General features: G+C 43.4%; 1 protein-coding gene across 1 annotated transcript in view; it reads left to right on the forward strand.

Annotated features, from left to right (window-relative positions):
* Positions 1–22,436, forward strand: part of erfl3 (Ets2 repressor factor like 3) — a 60,206-nt gene extending 37,770 nt beyond the window's left edge. The window contains exons 2-5 of the mRNA XM_058052871.2: positions 4,961–5,195; positions 17,995–18,110; positions 18,249–19,354; positions 19,428–22,436. Of these exons, the coding sequence (XP_057908854.2) occupies positions 4,961–5,195; positions 17,995–18,110; positions 18,249–19,354; positions 19,428–20,102 (2,132 nt within the window). The 3' untranslated portion in view covers positions 20,103–22,436. The remainder of the gene's footprint in view (positions 1–4,960; positions 5,196–17,994; positions 18,111–18,248; positions 19,355–19,427) is intronic.
* The last annotated feature ends 1,591 nt before the right edge of the window (positions 22,437–24,027 follow it).

Below are 24,027 nucleotides of genomic sequence, written 5' to 3' on the forward strand. Positions count from 1 at the left end.
ATTAGGAAAGCAGGAAGTGATCAAATGTAAAAGTTACTGATTGTAAAAGTACCAGATGGAGGGGTAGGATTTAATAAGCTTTGCAATCTGACCTGTATGACAACAGACTAGCAGACGAGCTATGATCTCATCGCGCCCTTAATCCTCCCTCCTCTCCATCCTCCCCCTTTCTCCTCTCCCACTCCCAGCCATTGTCTTGCTCGCTTCCCACTCCGTTTCCCCGATGCCCCCCCCCTCGTCCCGCGACTTTTTCTTTTCTCAATTTCCCTGCTCGCCCCATCTCATCTTCGTTCATTCTTCTATTTCACTCCTACCTCCTTCACACCCCCCTTCTCCTCTTCTTGCGTCACTTTCTTCTACCACCTGCCCCTCACTTGATGCACTCTCTCCAGTGTCCCAGGGCAGAGATTAGACGCACCCCTCTCATCAGCGCTCCACACACACACACACACACGTCTCTACATTATTGATGCAGATTGTGTGTGTATGTGTGTGTATTCAGTAATGGCTATCTGATGTCTCCCCCTGGGGCTGATGAGAGAGGAAAGGAGCCTGACAGAGGGAGTGTAGAGGTCAAAGACAAGGTGGCGGTTGAGGATAGGTCAACATCTTTTCAGCTCTCCTTCACTCGGACACACAGATTTGGATACAAAAACCCCCCCAAAAAAAACGGAGTCCAAAGGTGTCCTTAAAGCTTCCCTGGAAAATACAGTAGATGCTGTGTTCTCTATTCTCACCCTCGTACTCCCATTGCATCCGTAACGGGCAAGGATGGTGTATGTGAACTGCCACCACTTCACAATGCTGACCTTTGTGGTCCAACGGCAAAGTCAAAGAGATCATTACACGCTCAGTGACTCACATTACTGCATGCGCTCATTTGGGTTGACTAAATTGTTGTTGTTTTCTTTTAATACCCTGGAACGTCTGAGGTCGAACGTGTTCTATCCTCATAGGATATAATGGAAGGAGAAAAGTAATTCTTAACTGTAACACAAGTGTAAAAAGAAGTTATTGTTAATTTTATTTATCGTTCATCGAGCTTAGTTGGTTCACTATAAGTGAATTTCTGTGAAGTAGGATTAATAAAGGGAATACTTTTTATGTGGAGCATAGAAGACCTGTTCATGACTGTTTAAATTGACTTTTTTTTTACCATTATTAGAGCTCTAAACTAGCACCTTCATACTCATCTTTAGCCTCCTATTATTCTTTGTTTACACCTCATTGCTAATGCAAAGGCTGTGGGATCATTGAAGGGACACGAGACGGCCACAGCTTTAAGCATAGCTTACCAACAAGCTAACTAGTTAGCCTCCAATTCATTTATTCTGAAATTAAGGGTTTCAGACAGAGTGGGGAAGAAGAACAAAATAAACAACAAAGTAAGACGCATATGGTACCCATTGTGTCATTGTATGGTCATATCATCTCATACTTCGGTACAAGACAAAAAAAATAAAAAATAATTTATATTAGGAAAGCAGGAAGTGAACAAATGTAACAGTTACTGATTGTAAAATACCAGATGGAGGGGTAGGATTTAATAAGCTTTGCTTCTTCCTACTCCTTTTGGACATGTGGAACTGTGAACTGATTATGTGATGCATTCAATTGCAATCTGATGCATGTTCAAATGAAATAAAACCATTACCATTACCAAAAGTTCCACAGTGAATAGAACTTTTTTTTCCACTTCATGCAGTGTGAAGGAGGAGAATGCAGACTGCCGTAATGGGTACGTGAATACATTTGCGCTAAAACCTGACATTTACGTAATATTCAGCGAGATTAAATTAAAAAAAAAACTTAAAATAAAATTATTAAATTGTCTGTCACCTTGTTTTTTGGCTTAAAACCGCATCAAACATGCTCTCTTCTATGTTGTTTTTGTTTTTGTATACGGGAAGAAGTGAAGTGGAAATGATGTGCATTGCGTCATGACGTTCTGAGTGCGTCGCTGTTTTGTCGTCGCTGTGGCAGCACGGTGCTTGAGTGGTTAGTGCGCAGACCTCACAGCTGGGAGACCAGGGTTCGATTCCACCCTTGGCCATCTATGTGTGGAGTTTGCATGTTTCTCCAGGTACTCCGGTTTCCTTCCACATTCCAAAAACATGCTAGGTTAATTGGCGACTCCAAATTGTCCATAGGTATGAATGTGAGTGTGAATGGTTGTTTGTCTATATGTGCCCTGTGATTGGCTGGCGACCAAAGACGCCTCTTGCCCAAAGACAGCTGGGATAGGCTCCAGCACCCCCCGCAACCCTTGTGAGTAAAAGCGGTAGAAAATTAATGAATAATCAAGCACGGGTTATTCTGAATATTGCCCTTAAACGGAATATTGACTGCATGTAAACATAGTGAGTCGACCATCTTTTTTTTAATAAACAACCAGTCACGCAAACTTGATCTTTTGATTAATTTTTATTGCAGCCTCCCATGACGTCATGCACGTCAATTTGACTTTTTTGTATTTCTTATCTGTGGTGTTGTCAGCCAGATAAGGTTTATAAGGTCCCAATAAGCAGTGCTTGTTTATTCCTCTCAGCCTGATTGGAGATTGGACCACCTACCGCTTGACTTGAGTGGTTGGCAAACATCAGGCAAGCCAGTAATTATTTTAATGTTTGATAGAATACAGAATTGGAAAACAGAATGTTTTGATGAAATCTTGCATATGACTGCATAGTGACCTACAGGCTTGACTCTTGACTTGCCTCATTGGCCTCCTACAGGCTGCACATTTCTTCAGCGCTATTAAAATCCCGTCTGGAATCTGGAGATGGAAACAGTGTAGGCATCTTGTTCTACAAAGTGTTATTCGGATATTCAAAATCGTGCCATAGAATCCTGAGTAGGTGGTAATAGCGAGTGAGTCACGGTCTTCACAATTACACCCCTGTGCAGCCTGTTGTCAATAACATAAGCAGTGGAGAGCCCAAAGCGCACGCTTCTGTTGCCGTTATGTAAGATCCACCCCCCCTCCCCCCAAAAAATAAATAAATAAATAAATAAAAATGAGTGTGCAGATTCATAAAAATCTGGCAGATGTGCCACCGACATGATTGTGTTATGCAAGCCACCAAATGGTTACGGGCAGGTTAAAGCGATTAGATTATCACAGTGATCCATCGCGCCTCAGGCTGTCATCCAGTAAATCCACTGACAGGCTCGGACATCTATAATCTGATGATTTGTCATTTTCATGTGTGGCTTAAACTTAGTTGCTCATGCAAAAGGCACTATACATACTGTATATCATCAGAAGGTGTATCTTGATGTTTTTGTGGACATCTGTATATGCTGTATATAACATATCATTTATGTTTATATACTGTAGTAAGTGACCCATATCAATTATAGTTGCACAGTCAAACTGATTTAAACTCCTGTTCATTCAATAGGTGACCAAGATTGACTGTTTTTTTGACTGTTGACTGTTAATTGGCGACTCCAAATTGTCTGTAGGTATGAATGTGAGTGTGAATGGTTGTTTGTCTATATGTGCCCTGTGATTGGCTGGCGACCAGTCCAGGGTGTACCCCGCCTCTCGCCCAAATACAGCTAGGATAGTCTCCAGCAACCCCCTCGACCCTCGTGGGGAAAAGCGGTAGAGAATGAATGACTGTATTACAACAGGGCTGCACGGCGCAAAAGTGGTTAGCGCGCAGGCCTCACAGCTAGAAGATCCGAGTTAAATTCCAACCTCGGCCATCTCTGTGTGGAGTTTGCATGTTCTCCCCGTGCATGCATGGGTTTTCTCCGGGTACTCCGGTTTTCTCCCACATTCCAAAAAAACATGCTAGGTTAATTGGTGACTCCAAATTGTCCATAGGTATGAATGTGAGTGTGAATGGTTGTTTGTCTATATGTGCCCTGTGATTGGCTGGCGACCAGTCCAGTGTGTACCCCGCCTCTCGCCCGAATACAGCTTGGATAGGCTCCAGCACCCTTGCAACCCTTGTGAGAATAAGTGGTAGAAAATGAATGAATGAATGTATTACAACATTGCAAGTATCAACAAATCTGACAGACAATGGGACTCATTATTAAAATATGCATGGAAATCTGCATAGGCCAGAAACCCGAAACTGTTCAGACCTAAAAATAAGTGTTGTACGCACACATTCACGCCATTTGTGGTTTATAGATTCCATAGATCTTGTTACATGATTTTACTTCAGCACTTAAAATTTGTGTCACATTTTTGCCATGTGTCCAAAAAGTGCGTAGGCCCACTTATAAAGGGTCCATAGGTTATTTTTATAGCTAACATACTTGGCGTGGAAAACGGTGTACGCAACTTTTTGGCCCTTTTTATGTGTGTATGCAGGCTTTATAGGTGCATATGAGGTGCGTTAACAAGCCGAGTTACACAGACAGTCCCGTTATAATGTGTTTATGAGTGATGGCGACTAGATAGGGCCAATTTTTTTATTGGGGGTCGTTGATATCCAATTTAGATCCACACATGAAAACGGCCTGATTCTCATCTGATGACATCCAATTCAATCTGTTTTGGTTTCCATTTGCACATTTCCTCATGGAATCAGACATATTTGACATGGAAGTTCCACACTTTAAGTACCACTGCGGGGCAAAGTGTACCTAAAAGTGGTGTGGTTTGGATCAGATAAATTGCTTACCTAAGCTGCGAGTGGAAACATGTCAAGAAAGGCAGGGGGAAAGGTTAGCGAGCAGGCGTTCATGTGCACCCTGAAATATGAATGAAGCCACTCTACCCCCCGAGCTTGACTAAGCTGCGCTCTTATGTGTGATCTATACTTGGCTAGACACTCATAATCCTCTTTTCTCTTGTAGATTGCACTCACCTGAAACGGCTACAAAACTGCTGACTCTTATCGCATCCAACCTCAAAGAACTCCCCGACATTGTTGAAACTAAACGCAGCTTTGCTCATGTATGATTACTTCACAGTTATTTATCTTCCTGTCGACAGGGTTCGCCTTCCCAGACTGGGCCTACAAGCCGGAATCGAGCCCGGGATCCAGGCAAATCCAGCTGTGGCACTTTATCCTGGAGCTGCTGAGGAAAGAGGAGTACCATGATGTCATTGCCTGGCAGGGGGACTATGGCGAGTTCGTCATCAAGGACCCGGACGAGGTGGCCCGACTCTGGGGGGCCAGGAAGTGCAAACCCCAAATGAATTACGACAAACTGAGCAGAGCACTGAGGTAAAAATGTTATGAAATGTATACCTTTTGGTGTCATATTAGAATACAGTACTGACACGAATATTGATGGGGGGTCTCAAGATTCAGTTGGTGCCACATGACATTTCCTCAAGCGATTCAGCACTTTTCTTCCTGTCACTCACACATACCAGTAACCTGAGTCATCACTGTTGAGCAGCTAAGAAATATATTGCTTATTACAATCTTTTTTTTTTGTCTTATATTGGGGTCAATACAGTATTCCACATGTTCCAACACACATTCTGCTCATTGGCTTGTTACTAGGGATGATGTTACTAGACTGATATGGTTTGATATGATACCGATTTTTTTCCATCACCCTTAGCCGATGGCCGATTTTGCTTGGTCCGATATTTGTGGCCGACACTGCTTTTGATCCCTCAAAAAGCGACCTAAAAGGTAGCCTTTAAGTTATTTCCTTTAAACTTAAGTAGCAAAAAACTTACCACTTCCACACGGATAGGGAGGATAACTATTAACAGTTATTTAACCTTTAACATGAACATTAATCAAACGTAATAATTTTTTCTGGGTACATGATACCATACAGCATCCATATCAAACTTGCGCGGGCCACTAACATTAAACTTTCATATCAAGGCGGGGGCCTCAAACTAGTGTCCCGCAAATGCGGGCCGCGTGTTTGAGACCCCTGTGTTAGAGGATAATTAAAAATTGAAAACGTACCCTTGTTGTGATTCACCACAGTTGCGGTGTGGGAGGGGTACCGCGACTGTGTGTGTTGCAGGGTCCTCCGGCAACACAAAGCTGCCCGGCGGATGCCTGTCTGTAAATCATGCGGCGGAAAAATACATCAGCAAACCCACGCGCGTATTCGTTGATACCGATAAGAACGCAAATATCGGCATGATATATCGGCCGATGTGTCGGTCGATCCTTACTTGTTACTATGACCTATGGGAACTAAACAATAGTTAAAATCTTGTGTCGCCTCCATTTTTTTGTCCCTAAGTTCCCCTTGAATCTTCCTTCACTGCATTACCCAATGCCACTGCAAAGACGTGAGAGACTTTTCCATCTCTGCAAACTAACCAGATTGGAAGCATTTCATTCGGACCCCACGCAGTCGCTTGTGCCTTTTTACACTTTGGCACTCATTCACCCCAGACATTCCATTAGTCATGTCTGTTTAAGTACAACCAAAAAGCAATGACCCAACCCTTGCGTGGCCACGTGGCTCACACAGTATTGACCTGTGTTAGCTTCGAGCTGTTGTGCCAAGTAAAACACTCAAGTGCTTGGGCCAGTCACACCTCAACACCTTTTGGGTGAAGTTTTCACTTCCATAAGCAGGCAGGCACTGTAAGCCAAGTCTATTAGTCTGTTACAAAAGTGATCTGGCAGAGCTTTGTAATGAATTACATAGCTTTTAACTTTGTTTTAATCTCCTGTTCGGTTTTCATATGGGATACTGGTGGTATTATGTTCATTTTAAAGTGCTTATTTAGCGTTCATTTTGTTACATTCTTTCAGCAATCTGTTGCACTTTAAGGTCCCCACAACGCAGCCTCTCCTCTTCTTTATAATATAAAAAGTAATCTTCACTCACTAAATGTACAGCAAAAAAGGTCAGTAAGGATAATTCATAAAGCCGCCTACAGAGAACATGCTAACTCCTTATTTCTGAAATCACAAATACTTAAACTCGCTGATAGAGTTAGAGTTCAAACAGCTAAAATAATGCATAAAATGCTAAAAATAACCAATTACCTAAAAATGTCATCAAATACTTGCTAGAGAGGAGAAATACGATCTCAGGGAAGAACTAAATTTGAAACACTTATATGCTAGGACTACGTTAAAAAGCCATAGCATTTCAGTATGTGGAATCAAACTATGGAATGGATTGAGTAAGACCCTCAAACAATGCACAACGATGAGCCAATTCAAGAAACAATACAAGCAGTTGATGTTTGCTAAATACAAGGATGAAGAGTCTTGAACCAGTCATGATGTGCTATACATATCACTTATACATATCACATATCACATATCATATTGACACTTACTATGGTACCCATTATGTCATTGGATGCTCATATCACCGAGTACTTCGGTACGTGACAAAAAATAAAATAAAACTACATTAGGAAAGCAGGAAGTGAACAAATGTAACAGTTACTGCTTGTAAAAGTACCAGATGGAGGGGTAGGATTTAATAAGCTTTGCTTCTTCCTACTCCTTTTGGACATGTGGAACTGTGAACTGATTATGTGATGCATTCAATTGTAATCTGATGCATGTTCAAATCAAATAAAACCATTACTATTACCATTATAATTATCTACCCCATAAAATTCACGGTTTCCCATTTACAAAAGCAAGTACAGTAACAGATAAATGGCTAGAAATGACCAGGATAAATTGGACACTGCATCATTGAACTCCACAGTCTCCACTTTCCAGCACTCACTGCCCTCAGTGTCCTCTTGGATAAATTACCTCTCCCTACCAATAGCTGCATCCTGAGAAGTAAATACAGTAGACCTCCATTCTACTCCATTGTTGTTGATGTGTTCAGTGTGGCTTGGTTTTTTCCTTCTCAAACGGTTTCCTCCCACATTCCAAAAACATGCTAGGTTAATTGGCGACTCCAAATTGTCCATAGGTATGAATGTGAGTGTGAATTTTTGTTTGTCTATATGTGCCCTGTGATTGGCTGGCGACCAGTCCAGGGTGTACTCCGCCTCTTGCCCGAATGCAGCTGGGATAAGCTCCAGCACCCCCGCGACACTTGTGAGCATAAGTGGTAGAAAATGAATGAATGAACTTTGGATTTAATAACAGTGGGGTATTTGTTCGAAAAATAGTAGCACGGGAAATACAGTCGGTGTGTTTTTAACAAATGTTGTCCCTTTTGTGTAAAGTGGTTACAGAGAAGTGTTACATCATTTAGGAGTGTTGTGATTAAGCATCTGTTACAGAAGTGCACTTGTGGGACACACACACACACACACACACACACACACACACACATGTCCGTGCAATGTCAAGCGTCTGCATTTAGAATTCCTCAATTAGAGAGACAAAGAATGTGCGCCGTGGCCATGCCGATTATTTATAGCATGTCCATCCTCTCAAGCTGTGACAGATTTGAAGCTTAAGCTGCAGTAAGTGCTTAAATATAGCGAGTCTTAGTGCGCTCTGATGCACAGGCCTCAGAAGCCGCCTGTCAACTTAGCCACTGTCCATTTCTTCCTCCTTTCTTGTTTGGTCAGGTGCAGACGAACACAGCAAAGTCACCTCGGAGGGGGGGGGCTTAAAGCGACAAGGGCGGGCAACGAAACGCTCGCCACATAACGTGACACTGGTACTACCCTCAAGTCTCCGAGTAGGATATGAATCCTTTTAAGGTGCACATCAATAGTAATGTGGCAAGAGGATTAGAGCCACTAAAGATTAATGAAGTAATAAAAAAGAGGCGCACATGTGTGCTTGTTAACATTACACATATGCAACGAGCGAATGGAGGCCAGGCCGACTTGTGTCCTTTTATGTGTAGGAAAACCTGAAGTCTGCAAATAATGGAACGCATGTGGCAATTAGCATCCTCACACCTATAATTCAAAAGGCTTTCATCTTTTGAAGTGTGCTTTTCATCTTCCATTATTATTCCCTTCCTGCTGTACACATGGCGGAATTTCTCTCTGCACCTTGATTTGTTTTTCGCTGCATTGTATGCGGACATGTGAGCGCAGGGCCGGCTTTCCTTCAAGGGGGGGGGGGGGGGGACACGAGCTCATTCTGTGCGTCATCTTGATCTCCCGCTCCCACAGCTGCTATGACATTCCCACTCCTGTTGAGAGGATTACACTTACACTTATATCTGGTTCGGCAGATATTCTGGAGTATAAGGGCGGGCGTAATCATTGATTAATTAGTTAATTGATTATTATTCTGTTTTTCAACAATCATCAGATTGTCGATTAATTATATAACAAACACTGGTTCTGTTGATTCTGTATTCGGTTCATTACAAAAACCTGTGTGGGTGTTTGTACTGGTTTGTGTCATTATAATGGTTGTTTTTGAGTTATTGCCCATTATTTTATCGGTCAATCATAGACTCGTCTGATAGCAGCACATAATCAGATTCAACAGATTGATGAACAAAGTTTCACTCACTTGGTTGTACCTTCTTCCTGTTTGCATTCTTGCAACCAATAGTGTTGTTGTGATGCATTTTAGTCTTTGGAAAAGAAACAATCAGAAAGGAATCAGGCCAAATTCGCAAATTAATTAATTAATTCATTCATTCATTTTCTACCGCTTTTCCTCACAAGGGTCGCGGGAGTGCTGGAGCCTATCCCAGCTGTCTTTGGGCGAGAGGCGGGGTACACCTTCGACTGGTCACCAGCCAATCACAGGGCACATATAGACAAACAACCATTCACACTCACGCCTATGGACAATTTGGAGTCGCCAATTAACCTAGCATGTTTTTGGAATGTGGGAGGAAACCGGAGTACCCGGAGAAAACCCACACATACACGGGGAGAACATGCAAACTCCACACAGAGATGGCCGAGGGTGGAATTGAACCCTGGTCTTCTAGCTGTGAGGTCTGCGTGCTAACCACTCAACCACCGTGCCGCCCCAAATTAATTCAACAGAAGGTAAACTTATAAATGAATGGGAAAAAGAAAACATGTAAAAAAAATTCAAAAAAACATGTTGGTTAAACGTTACCTCACACATTTTCACATATGGACTAGCAATACGTAGCTTTTTTTTTTAGAAGAAGGAAATGAGCAGCTGTAACCGTCACATGACCAGAAGGGAGCTTTGACGACAAGCCAACATAATACTGAAGTATTTCAAATATCAGGACTTACTCAGTTGACATTCTCACGGTATTTTCTTGTCTTACTCCCAAAAGGATGCACTTTGTCACTTCCACTTTGTCGTAAGACTAGACATGCCTTGGAACGCGGAAGACACGCATCCTGTCTTCTTCTTTAGTGCGTCACATGGTTTCGTCTGAATGTCTGTTCACAGCGCCACACATAGGTGCGCCTTGTGGACTACATCATTTTCACTCAGTGATCTGTTCCGGTTTGGATGCAACTGTTTACTAATTGGGAAAGTCTGGACGCCAACATTTTTCATCATGCCAAGAAGAAATCCCAGGAGTGTTAGCATGTGAACATTAGCATTACCCATTACAACCCCCCCTTTGCCTGATGAGACATGACAAAAATGTAATCAACTGGATTTTCTGTGTTGAATTTGAATTGCCGCCAAATGTACAATTTGGATGTGATCCAGATTCAACTTGATTTGATTCTGCATACAAAGAGTGAGTTTAGCCTGAAATTGGACAGGAATTTATAAAATGTTTGAATAAATATATAAAATGAACTGAGAAAGTCACATTCATACAAATACACAAGCACACATTAAAACATAATAAACTGTATACTGTAGGAATTCTGATTCTGAAAAAGGTTATCATTTAAACGATGACCACTTATATAATCCATTGTATGTTCACACTAGTAAAAAAGTCCGTCATTCCCGGATCATGTCCCGCCTAAACTGATGCCAGTAAGTCGCAGCGAAAGCTTGACTTAATGAGCGCAATCACGCTAAGAGCTCCCAGCGCACCCTGGCCCAGAGGCGCACCGGCCCTCCCCGTCTTACGGTCAGCAGCCCGCATCGTTTCCTGCACGGTGGTCAGAGGTCACATGGGGGGGGTGGTTGGCTTCCGTGCACAGCTGGCAAAGATTAACAACCCAACACGTGTGCACGTTCACATTCACAAGCGCACCATTGTACCGGGCCCTCAGCCATGCATACATGAAGGCGTTCACACATTTGGTGAATTCAGCACCACTGAGGATGACAAATAATTAATTAATTAAATGATGTTTGCATGTTGCATGCATACAATGTGAGTGAATGGTTGTTGGGTGTACACCACCTCTTGACTTTGCGACCCTAATGAGTAGAAGTAACGGTTCTTTAAAATCACAGTTGTGTACAGTAAGAATAGAAATGCAAAGCATAATCCTAACAATGGGGATAAGTGGTATAGAAAACAGATGGTTGGAAGTCTGACACAAAGTGTGGTTTGATGTTGCCATTCTTCCTTCTTCTGATTCCCTTGTTGTTTCTCGCTTTAACTAAAACGGATGCACACATTGGCTTAACCGCAGTGACCACATCCACACAACAGACTGCAGGAAATGCTAAAATCATGCAGTCTGTAGTTTGTAGTAGTCTGAGCTTGGGTCTGGGTGAGACTGGGCCGCATCAGGTTTTCCAAAAAAAAAAAAAGGCATTTATTAAAAACAAAAAAATAAAAAAAACTTTGCTTTGGTTCCAATTTTCTACAAGAAAAGCTCTGATAAAACATTCCACTGTTCTCAAATATCTTACTTTTTATTTTTCTACACAAATAAGATGAAAAATAAATAAACAAATCAAGAATAAAGAAAATCAATCAATCAGTAATAAATAAATATAATAATAATAATAATAAAACGGCAAATAATACAAACTTAAGGAACCACATATAGTTGGTGGGTAGACAAATTATTTTTTTCAGATTAAAATGAACAAAGCATTATTAGAGCCCTGTAGACATGACAAAACACGACTATAGTCACATTTATACTCTTTTTATTTACAACATATTGCGCAACTGCAGGGTCTTGAGACACATGCTAACTCGCAAACTAGAGAGCCGGTTAGCCTTCAAGTTATTTCCTTTAAACCTAAGTAGCCAAAAACTTACCACTTCCACACGGATAGGGAGGATAACTATTAACAGTTATTTAACCTTTAACATGAACATTAATCAAACGTAATAATTTTTTCTGGGTACATGATACCATACAGCATCCATATCAAACTTGCGCGGGCCGCACTAACATTAAACTTTCATATCAAGGCGGGGGCCTCAAACTAGTGTCCAGCGGGCCGCATGTTTGAGACCCCTGCTGTAGTCAGTCATGTCGCTTCGCTTTATGGGTCAAAAAGGCCGCCACGGCAGCTCATTGTGTGGAAGCACCCAGAGAGAAAGTTCATGGCTGCACTGTACGACCGTGTGGTAGTCAGCCACCCATTGTTGCGTGTTTGCTTTGTGGCGTATGTATATCATTGTCCGCTGTATGAATAAGACTTTTGTCGTGTGCTCTGCGAGGGAGGAGGAACACGCATACAAACACGCACAGTACATATTAACATTGGCAGAGAGTGTGACCGCCCTAATCGGACCCCTCGCCGGGCTCACTCGACCCCCCCCCCCTTGCCCTTCTTCACAACCCACTCGCGCGGAACAGAACATGTGACACCTTGACTAATCACACCATACACCTAGCCCACATCCACAGCTACACACGTTTCTTTTGGTAAACAACACTCATTCCTGCTGACTCACACATGAAACACTCACATGTTCATTTTGGACACACACATCCTTCAGTAACTCACAAACCAGCTATGTATGTGTGTGTGTGTGTGTGTGTGTGTGAGACGCTGACAAAAGAGGCAGAAAATAAACACATGCTCACATAGGGAGTATTGTAATCCTGACTTCCTGTCATAGTCAGCGCCTGTTTAAGGCACAACATTGGGAAAGGCACACTCTTTGTGCGTTTGTGGAGCAAGGTACAACTCCAACATGTTGCATGTGTTACAAAGGATATGGTGTAAAAAAAAAAATTTTTTTTCAATATTTATATTTTTTTACAGCCATTGATAAAGAACAGAAATCTAAACGTTCCTGTTTGCAGCCTGTTAGCGTGGAAACCAGACCAAGAAGTCGTTGTCCACCAGCTTTGTCACCTGTCTATGATGTCATCAGCAGTTGAAAATTTAGTTCTTTGCTACCTACCACAGTTACATTATGTCTATGAAAGAAAGTTGCAAGGAATAGAATTAAAAAAATAACACTAACATGGCATCTGTTTGGATTTTAACGTCTTTGTCAACAATCAAGTCTTCAATAATAATAAATAATAAAGTCTTCAATAAGTCTCATGGCGTCAATAACACCCTGGATGGGGAGATTCTCCCAAAGTCCGACCACAAGGAGGAGACTCATATTCTCATTGTGGAGGGCTTCCTGCTTTACACCTACCAACCATTGATCGACGTGCTGAACCAGCGTTACTTTATTTCCATCCCGTATGAAGAATGCAAAAAGAGGAGGTGGTCAAGGAACTACACGGTACCAGACCCCCCCCCCCCCCCCCGGCCTCTTTGATGGCCACGTCTGGCCCATGTACTTGAAACACAAGAACATCATTCAACAATCAAGTCTTCAATAATAAAACAATAAAGTTTATTTACATAGCAAGTGTCTCAAAGAGCTGTAGAAGCAGGCAATAATTGACCACATCCCCTGATCTGAACCCTCATCCTGTAAGGAAAAACTCAAAAACCTAATGTACATACAAAACATACAAAAACAAGACCAATGAGGTTGTTGTTATTACAATTGTGTGTCATTGTCATTCTGTTTGTTATCATGGTTCATATCTGCATTACTACTATTACCACTGGTATGTTTGTCTGTTCCGTTTCAGTGATATGACTGTGGCTTTTTAATACTTTAATAATCATTGACTTTTGCTGATGTACTCATGTTTGTTGCTGTTGTTCTGTTATTGTCATAGTAATTAGTCTTGTTGCTGTTTATTTGTCTTTTTTTGTATTATTTTGTATTTTTCTTTTCTATCCCCTCCTGCTCCCGCTCCAAATTTGCATCAACTAAAGCCAAGTAATACTCCATATAACAGGAAAGGTGGCATTTTGGCATCAATAATACTATCTGCTCCAATGGTTGAACAGGACAAAAAAAATTTAACAATCTAAGCACATGCCGAATTAGTCTTTGTCCTGATAACAGTTTTGTGTCACATGGGATGCCCAATTTCCTTCAACCTGACAAAGCAGCTGGATATAAATATACACCGATGTGCTTCTCTACTTGCTTTGATCATCATGTTTTTGGACCACAGCCGGCCTATGTAATCACAGCCTTAATCCGCAGCCTAGAATCACTCCAGACTCCATAGAACATTTCTCTCCTGTTTCCCCTGAAGGCTTTACTTAAATCCACATTCAAATTGATTGTTCAATCTGCTCTTTTAGGTAAACAGAGCAGGATGAAGCTGTATTTCTGGTGTGATAAGCTTTGTAAAAGGGGAGGGGCACCTGTGGGATCCATCATGGCGATTTGACCGTATGTATGTCGGGTATACGGTAAAGGTGTGTGCTGCTAAACATAGGCACTCCAAGAATCTCTTTTTTCTCTTTTGAAGTGAGTTCAAATGCTCTTCAAAGAGCGTCTGCCCGTATGATAGCGCAGGGTGGGGGGCGCTTGCTGGAGTGGGGGGGCCGGTTTGGGGGGTTCACTGAGAGAGTAAGAGCGGAGACCATGTGCTCCAAAACATGGCCTCGGGCGCCACATCTTGGATTACACCAAATTGTCTGGTTTGTACTATACATTTCATTACTCTGTGGATGTACCTGTACTCAACAGCTTTTATACTAATAAATAGTGTTGTGGCTGTCTCACATAAAGTATGAATAGTACTCCAAATAGTGTCTATTTCTGCAAAAAAAACAAAACATGTTTGCCAGAAGTGATGATGCGCATGAATGAAAAGCATGTATCTCCAAATTTGGTGTGTTTCTTCTTTAATCTAAAAAAAACAAAAAAAATCGCTGTCCAATGAGAACTACATATTCTGCAACCTCCGTTTGTTCCAGCGGATCAGACTCTAACCGAGATGTACTATAACCAAATAAATTTTTCTAATGAGAAATTCTGCAAATCCAAATATTCCTTTACAGACACACATAAATATGAACGAAAAGCAGTTATTTGTTTTTATAGTTTTACAATTATAGATTTAAATGCAGTTTCTATACTAACACACTGCTCACAGAAACATTTTTTGATGACGCTAACTTGGAAATGTACACAAACCAAGGTATAATTTGTGCGTACTTAAACTGAAAAATCTGCTAAGCAAGGTTCAATTATATCTTCAAATATTGGGAGTTTAGATTTCTTCTGTCAGGTGTGACATTTCTGTTCCTTGAAAATCATATATCGCCAAAATTTTTCACTCAAAAAACTTAGAAAGAAACAGCAACAGTAAGCTAACAAACTTGTTTTTTGACGTAAAATTTGGAGATGCGTGCTTTGCATCGGGGCTGTCTAACTTGTCTAACTAACATGTATCTCCAAATTGTTTGTGTTTTGGCTTGCTGGTTGATCGGTAAACACATTTTCTGGCTGAGATACAACAATTAGTAATCAGACATACCACTCACACAATAGCATTGACAGCGTACTTCCTGTGCTGGCTAACAACCAGTGTAGAATATTACTGTATTGCCGCTCTTTGTAGTTAATGAGAGACAATTCACTTCAGTCACTTTATTAACAAGTAGAGAACATACACAGTGAACATTCACACAGGAGCTGCTCTCTGCAACAATTCACACCAGTCACTCGCACCACCTCTGTAGGGCTCACACAACAAGTCAGAGATACTTTATTAAACCACACACCCCGTCTTCTGAATGCATTTATATTTTTGTTCATTTGGTTATTATTATGCTTGAAAATGCTTAATTTCCTGCCACAATATTGTATCTTGATTGTCTCTCCCTCACTATATAGAGGTTCTCAGAAATCAATTGTGATGTGTAGTTTTATTGTCAATTGGTGGGAGAAATTACAGTGTGGAAGTGGTTAGAAGAAGGCTAACTGGTTAGCTTGCCAGCTAGCTGGCTAGCCAGCAGTCATCTCAAGCGTAATAGTTAAGCAATGTGTTGTAAACTTTGCATAATAGGTGTGTAAAGGTGACTATAGGGGTGTTTTTTAATGTCCACAGGCTCTAATAATGTTAAAAAACTGTATTTACAAAGTTTTCTATGCTCTAACAACAAAAATATTCCATTCATTAACATTGAATCCTGTATTGCGCAAATTATTTCAATATGTAAATATGCATTTTTATACAAGGGACTACTATACATGCCCCAGAGATGATATTCTGTTTTTGCAGTGATGTTTTTTAGAATGTAATAACAATGTTGGTCCAGTGATGCTTTATAATTGACAGTGTTTACACGGGGCAGCTTGTTGACCTTCACTGTTGCATGGAGGAGTTTTAATGAGTCAAAAGCGACAGCAAAACAAGTCAAAGTCAGCGCAAAACAGGAGTTATGTGTAAAAGTCCTAATAAGAGAAGGGGGGGGGGGGGGGGGGTAAAGTGCAACATCTCCCCCTCCCAGACACACACTCGACTATCATTCAGCGTAATGATAGTCAATGGGTGCCGATTAACTCGCCTACATATAGCCCGTCTTTGTGCGCCTGGACTTAACTCATACCAGCAGAGTGCCACATGTTGCATGGTGGCGTTATCAAAGCACGCTGACTCATTACAGCCTTTGGTTGATGCTCTTTATCACTCTCTGCGTCTCCCAGAGCGAGTGAGGGTTTGGCGGCCGGGGATCTAGAGGTTACATAAAGTGGATGTGGATCTCGGAAAGAAAAGCTAAAGAGAGATGTTACATAAAGAGCTGTAGCTGGACAAAGGTTAATAAAAATGCAGCCTTCAACTGTGGGCAATCGCCATGGGAGAGAGAGAGAGAGAGAGAGAGAGAGAGAGAGAGAGAGGAGGGAGGAGAAAAAAAAATACAGAATGGATGTTACATAAACAAATAAAGATTGGACAAATTATTGGTGGCTTTTCTTTGGTGTTATATAAAAAGATGATTTTCATCCAGCAACATAAAACTGGAATGTTTTGTGGCGTGGAGACATCATGCGACAACACTGGATCACCGCAAATAAACATTTACAGTCCACAAATACTCAAAATAACCTCCCATGACTATAAGAGTCGACTTGTGACCTGCTAATTGTTTGCTACCTGCTTTCTTTTCATCCATACTCTTTTGTGGTTTGCACCCACACTGTCACATCCGCCTTTAGCAGATTTATACTTCTTAAAGCGTGTCTTTTTAATAGTGTTGTGTGTAATCTTGGTTAATGCAGATTCACATTAGGTGCCTAACTTAAAAATAAACTGTGAAGATCAGTGTCTTCAGTAGGGGTGGGATAGCCTATCGATATGACAAGTATCGCATAACTCTTGTGATACAATATCAATACACTTGCGTCAAACATCAATATTTTCCTTAAATAGCAGGCGCCTATTTGACTTCTTTGAGTCAATACTCCAAGATCGTGTGTTTTAAAAATATTTATTATTATTTATTTTCTTGTATTTATTGTAACATTGACATTCATTCATTCATTTTCTCCGCTTTTCCTCACGAGGGTCCAGTGGTTAGCGTGCAGACCTCACAGCTAGGAGACCAGGGTTCGATTCCACTCTCGAGCATCTCTGTGTGGAGTTTGCATGTTCTCCCCGTGCATGCGTGGGTTTTCTCCGGGTACTCCGGTTTCCTCCCACATTCCAAAAACATGCTAGGTTAATTGGCGACTCCAAATTGTCCATAGGTATGAATGTGAGTGTGAATGGTTGTTTGTCTATATGTGCCCTGTGATTGGCTAGCGACCAGTTCAGGGTGTACCCCGCCTCTCGCCCAAAGACAGCTGGGATAGGCTCCAGCATCCCCGCGACCCTTGTGAGGAAAAGCAGTAGAAAATGAATGAATGAATTATGATTGAATTCCTTCTTTAGTTACACGGTAACTCAACTTCACAATTGCTTTACTGTGATTCCCACCCTTAATCTTCACTCTGCTCCTTTTTTAGATACTACTACAACAAGAGGATCCTCCACAAGACCAAAGGCAAGAGGTTCACCTACAAGTTCAACTTCAATAAGTTAGTGTTGGTCAACTACCCCTTCATCGATATGGGCTCCACTGGTAAGACGTCATAGTGTCGTAGTGTGTTTATGTGCCTCTTAATCCCACAATATGATGCAGTGATTATGTTGGATTAGACGGGAAATCTTTTGTTTTTCACTATTCTCTCCCTCTCGCTCACTCTCTCCATTGCTCCAGGAAATGGAGTACCTCAAAGTGCCCCGCCTGTCCCAACCGGTGCAGGGACCCACTTTCGTTTCCCCTCATCCGCGCCCTCGGAAGTCCTCTCCCCGAATGAAGACCTACGCAGCCCGGGAGGCCTGTACAGCTCGGTAACCCGCCGGGTGGCACGTGGCTCTGTGAGCGACTGCAGCGACGGCACCTCCGTCAATTCTGAGATAGAGGATGGTAATACAGGAGGTGGGGAGGAGAGAGGAGAGAGGGTCGTGAGTGGAGGAGGAGGAGGAGGCTACAGGAGTATCATCCATCCCCGCTTGACTCATGAATCTCTGTTCCGTATCTACGGAGGAGCCGGCAACCCTGGCGGTCACCCGGGCTCCCGTGGTCCCGCCGGTCACCGTATCCACCCTGAGCCTTTGTCCCCCTTCCCTGTGTCCCCCCTGCCTGGGCCAGGTGGAGCAGGGCTCCTGGCGCCCCCTCTGTCCCCAGCACTCAGCATGGCCCCCACATCTCATCTCTACACTCCGTCGCCGACTCTGTCCCCCATGCTGGGCTCTCACTTCTCCTTCAACCCAGAGGACATGAAGCGCTACCTGCAGGCCCACACCCAATCGGTGTACAACTACGGGCTCAGCCCCCGAGCATTCCTACAGTACCCCAACATTGTCATCCCTCAGCCTCAACGGCCCGCCGCCGACAAGGTGGGCCTGAGCAGCGACCGAGCAGCGGCGGTGGGAGAAAGGGGAGGCGAGCGGCACCACCACACCCCTATGTCTCTCCCCACCCACCACCACCACCCACATCCGCCTCACTCCGCCCATCCTCACCCACATTCGCACCCCATGCACCACGCACTCCACCTGGGTGAGGAGCCCCCGCACATGTCGCCCTTCAAGTTTAAACTGCAGCCACCGCCGCTGGGGCGGAAGCAGAGAGATGGACAGAGCAAAGCCAGACAGAGCTCGCTCTCCTCAGGCTCGGGATCCGGGTCCATGTCGTCCACCTCTGGACTCGGCTCCTCGCTGTCGTTTGGCAGCGACCTCAGTTCTGCAAGTGGCTCTGGCCTCATATCTGCCTCCTCCTCAACGCAGTCCCTCAACAGTGCGGGCCTTCCCAAGATCAAGGTGAGTACTACACAACCAGATGAGCATGTTCGGATTTCTGGGTCTGGTACTCAAATGTGATTTGATTGTCCAGGTGGAGCCCATCTCCGACATTGAGTCAGAGGAAGAGGTAGAGGTGACTGACATCAGTGATGAAGACCCTGACGAACGAGATGAAGACTTTGAGCTCTTTGCACCTCGCCTCTCCGGAGCCTCAAACCACCACCACCACCACCACCACCATCATCACCTTTCTAACGGCTCAGACGCCCACCCCCTTACATCCCATCCGGATGAGGACCTGGATGAGGATGTCTTCAAAGCCCCTGCCCCTCCTCCACCTGGCCTCATGCCCTTCTTCACCTCGCAGCACGGATACTCCAACGCTCACCGCGGGCCACCCGCCCTAAAAACAGAGCCCAGCGAGCCGACAGACGGGAGCCCTCCCCCGCCTCAAACGGCAGCCCACCATACCAAGTGCATACCCCTCAAGCTGCGCTTCAAGAGACGCTGGAGCGAAGACCAGCGCATGGAGGCGTCGCAGGAGGAGTCGGACGACAAGAAAGTTCGTCCGCAGGAGCAGATGGAAAGTAAAAGTAACGGGCGCATGGAAATGAAAGACGAAGGGAACGCAGTCGGGGAGGGTGACAGCCCCTCTCCGTTGGCGTACGAGAGCTCCTCAGCCACACGTTTGGCCTCGCATCGGAAGGTGAGCGCCGAGCTGCATCGTGCTACGGCGCAGCTGTCTCTGGAGAACAAAGACTGCTGATTGGACGGTGGGACACGCGAGGATCTCCAAGATCTTAAAAACAAACAGTTGCTCTGTCATTCTTCTTACATACAAGATTCCCTGAATTCTACACCTTTGTACACCTCAAAAAACGCCTTATGATGACCAGATCCCCCTAACAACAAGTTCTCGGATCGGGACGCCCATTTGGGAGGAAGGATACGGAGATTCAGCCGTCCCAGGCACTGTAAAGCCGTCTTTTTCACTTAGCAGTAACGGTTCACTTCAGCTCGCCGTAATATGTTGTGGAGCGACCCACATCTGGATTTTTTTGTGTATGTGTAGGTAGCTAGCTAGCTAGCTAGCTAACACCAAGTTCTGATTCTTATGTGTCTAGATCCACTCTTTAGGGACTACACAGAAAACCCTTTACCACTCTTAACAATGGAAAAGCCAGAATCCCGATGTTCCAAACCGAACTGAAGTGAGCAGCGTCAACTCGGTGGAGAACGGCATGAACTAGGCTGCAATCCGAGACAGAGACTCCCTTCAAGGATCTTTACCTCCCACCTAAGGCCAGTGAAGCTCTAAAGTGCAGCTCCCGTCTTTGGAAAAAAACCAAGCCCCTTATCTGTCACTTTTCCTCAGGGGACCCGTTTTTCCCTTTAACCTGTACCCACCCACCGCCTCCCTTAAACCTGCGATGATGCTACCACATGTGAATAGAGGACTTTGACAAGTGCCTGTATTTACAACTCCTCAGCTCCAGATGCGGGACTTGTATATCAATAGGGAATGAAAAAGAATGTGGGTCTTCAAGACTGAAGGGGTGGGGCTTGTTGGGTGCCGACATCTCTTAAAAACCCCCCGGCCCCGCTCCACTCAGGGAAGCCTGTCGCTGTATGTTTATCGGACTCGTGTACAAAAAACAAACAAACAAAAGACCCAGCTGTGAAATGGACTCGGTGGTTTCAGAGCTCCCTTCCCTGCTTTGTCCTTCCCGTATCCTTTTTTTTTGCGGACCACTGAGAAAATCCAAAAATCCAAGCCCAAGCAGCACAGAAGCCGTCTTCACCAGCCTAAGCTTGTCTAACAATCATAGCAACACGCTATCGTGTTCAAGTCGACCAGCAAACCACACACAAACATGCAACGACACTGCCTGTGGCTCTTTGACACGCCCTCCCCCTTTCGCTCTTTCTCTCGTAGAAGCCTGAGAAACATAAAGAAAACCAAGCAGCATCAAACCTGCTAAGCTAAGTTGACGCATTGAAGACCCCTGGTCTAACAACATCTCAAGAATGTTGCATTTTGTTTGAAAGGTAATAGTTGCTTATAGTTGTCCCTCACTCTATCGTGGTTTTTCCATAAAATTATTATATTATTATTATAATAATTTCATTTTGGTCCCCAGGCATCAGTAATTGACAACACATGACATTGTATTACATTATTTTCACATTGCATGGAGTCAGCTATGGCATGTCTGACATGATAGATTGAAAAATAAGTGTCCTCCCATTCTGTGTGGAAGTGGTAAGTTTTTAGCTTCATACTATGTTCTTCTTCCCCATTTTTAAATCTCTTTAAGTTTAGAATACATAAATTGGAGGCTAACTAGTTAGCTTGATACACTGCTATGCACAATGAATATAGGAGTGTAAAGGTGACTATAGGGGTGCTATTCAATATATGCAGGGCTCTAACAATTTTAAAGAAAAGCATTTATTTACAATGTCATAAAAGGATTTTCTATGCTCTGACTGTGAAAATATATCATTTATTAATATTGAATCCTACTTTGTGGAAATTGACTAATTGCTGTCATGTTTGGAACCAATTAACCACGATAAACGAGGGACGACTGTATTTCTTGTTATTTGGCTTCACACAAGCATTTCTGGTGTAGCAATGGCGCATGCTTGTGTTCGATTTTAGCGTGAAACGAAGCCAAAACCGTTTTTGCGATTGACTCACTGTGGCGACGCCTGACAGGGGAAGAAAATCTGATTGGTTGCCCAAATTTGCCCTCCCCACACTTAAGTCTTTTGTGGCCCTTGTCATCTTTGCAGACCACATGAGTGACACATGTGCGTGTGTGACAGGAAGTGCTTTGGATTTTTAGCGATCTTGTCTTTGATCTTAGCAGTTCCTATCAGGTCCTATCAGTCCTCCACGGTCCGAGTCATCGTTCTTGGCCGTACAAGTATGTGTGTATTAGAGCTTGGTGTGTCTTTCCGGGACCAGGACCAGTTCGCATAGTGATCCAAAGTTCACAGCAGGTCAGGACAGAAGGTTAAAGGGGAGAGAGAGAAGAGAGAGAGAGAGAGAGAGAGAGAGCGCAAGGTGTTAAGGAGTTAATCATTAGTCTATCCTCCAATACACTCTACTCATTCTATGCACACATACAGTACATACAGTACATACAGTACATACAGTACATACAGCACATACAGCATACAGTCAGGTCAAAATGGGGTAAATACATTTATAGCGCCCCCTATGGGTTGTGGTTAAAATGCTTTAGAATATGCATGCAGACTTTGTGATATCTTAAAGATTTATTGTAACATATGGACAATTAGTTGCTAAGTTGCTAATTAGTCCCTGCAATGATGTGACAGCTTATCCTCGCAATGGGTGCTGGAGCCTATCCCAGCTGTCTTCGGGCGAGAGTCGGGGTACACCCCGGACTGGTCGCCAGCCAATCACAGGGCAGATATAGACAAACAACCATTCACACTCACATTCATACCTATGGACAATTTGGAGTCACCAATTAACCTAGCATGTTTTTGGAATGTGGGAGGAAACCGGAGTACCCGGAGAAAACCCACGCATGCACGGGGGAGAATGTGCAAACTCCACACCGAGGGTGGAATTGAACTTGGGTGTCCAAGCTGTGTGGCTTGCGTCCTAACCACTCGGTTAGCTAACCGCATTCATACCTATGGACAATTTGGAGTCGCCAATTTACCTAGAATGTTTTTGAAATGTGGGAGGAAACCCATGCATGCACGGGGGAGAACATGCAAACTCCACACAGAGATGGCCAAGGGTGGAATTGAACTTGGGTCTCCTAGCTGTGAGGCCTGAGCGCTAAACACTCTTTTAGCTAACCGCATTCATACCTATGGACAATTTGGAGTCGCCAATTAACCTAGCATGTTTTTGGAATGTAGGAGGAAACCGGAGTACCCGGAGAAAACCCACGCATGCACGGGGAGAACATGCAAACTCCACACAGAGATGGCCGAGGGTGGAATTGAACTTGGGTCTCCGAGCTGTGAGGCCTGAGCGCTAACCACTTGAACACTGTGCAACCAATCCTTTAGAAATTCGGTACACACCTTTTAGAGAACCGATGCGCTGACTTGTGTGTAAAATGTGTGCACATCAAGCAAAACATTGCGATGGGGCTTGGCAGCTGATTGTCCACTGAACATTTGTTATACCTAAGATGAATTCCATGTATGCTACCATTAGCATGTCTTCTAAAGCATTTTGACCACAACCCATAGGGGCACCACAAATATCACTGACACTGGGAGGGGGGGATCACACCATATTTGACAGTGTTCCGGTCCAGACAGCTCTATAGATGGACGGCCTCCGGGCAGTCTGTGTAGCTCAGCTGATCGATTTACTCATCAGATCACACACACACACACACACACACACACTCCTGTGTCTGTATGTAACTAACTGCTGCCTTATTACTGACGTTTTTCCTACCCTAGTCCAAAAAAAAAAAAACAGCACAAACAAGAGAATAAAGTTTTCTTGGTTTATTTTTCTGATGTTAATATTGCTCTCAAAGCCCCCCCCCTCACCCCCATACCCTATTTGGCATTATTATTACTACTACTACTATTATTACTTTTTATGTTGTGTACATCACCTCTCCCTCTTCACTTTTTACTGTTGTAATATAACAAAAAATGTGTAATTATTCATTTGGAAA

This window comes from Doryrhamphus excisus, linkage group LG5, assembly GCF_037039965.1.
Source record: "Doryrhamphus excisus strain RoL-2023G ecotype Guam linkage group LG5, RoL_Dexc_Guam_v1.1, whole genome shotgun sequence".
Lineage (NCBI taxonomy): Eukaryota > Metazoa > Chordata > Actinopteri > Syngnathiformes > Syngnathidae > Doryrhamphus > Doryrhamphus excisus.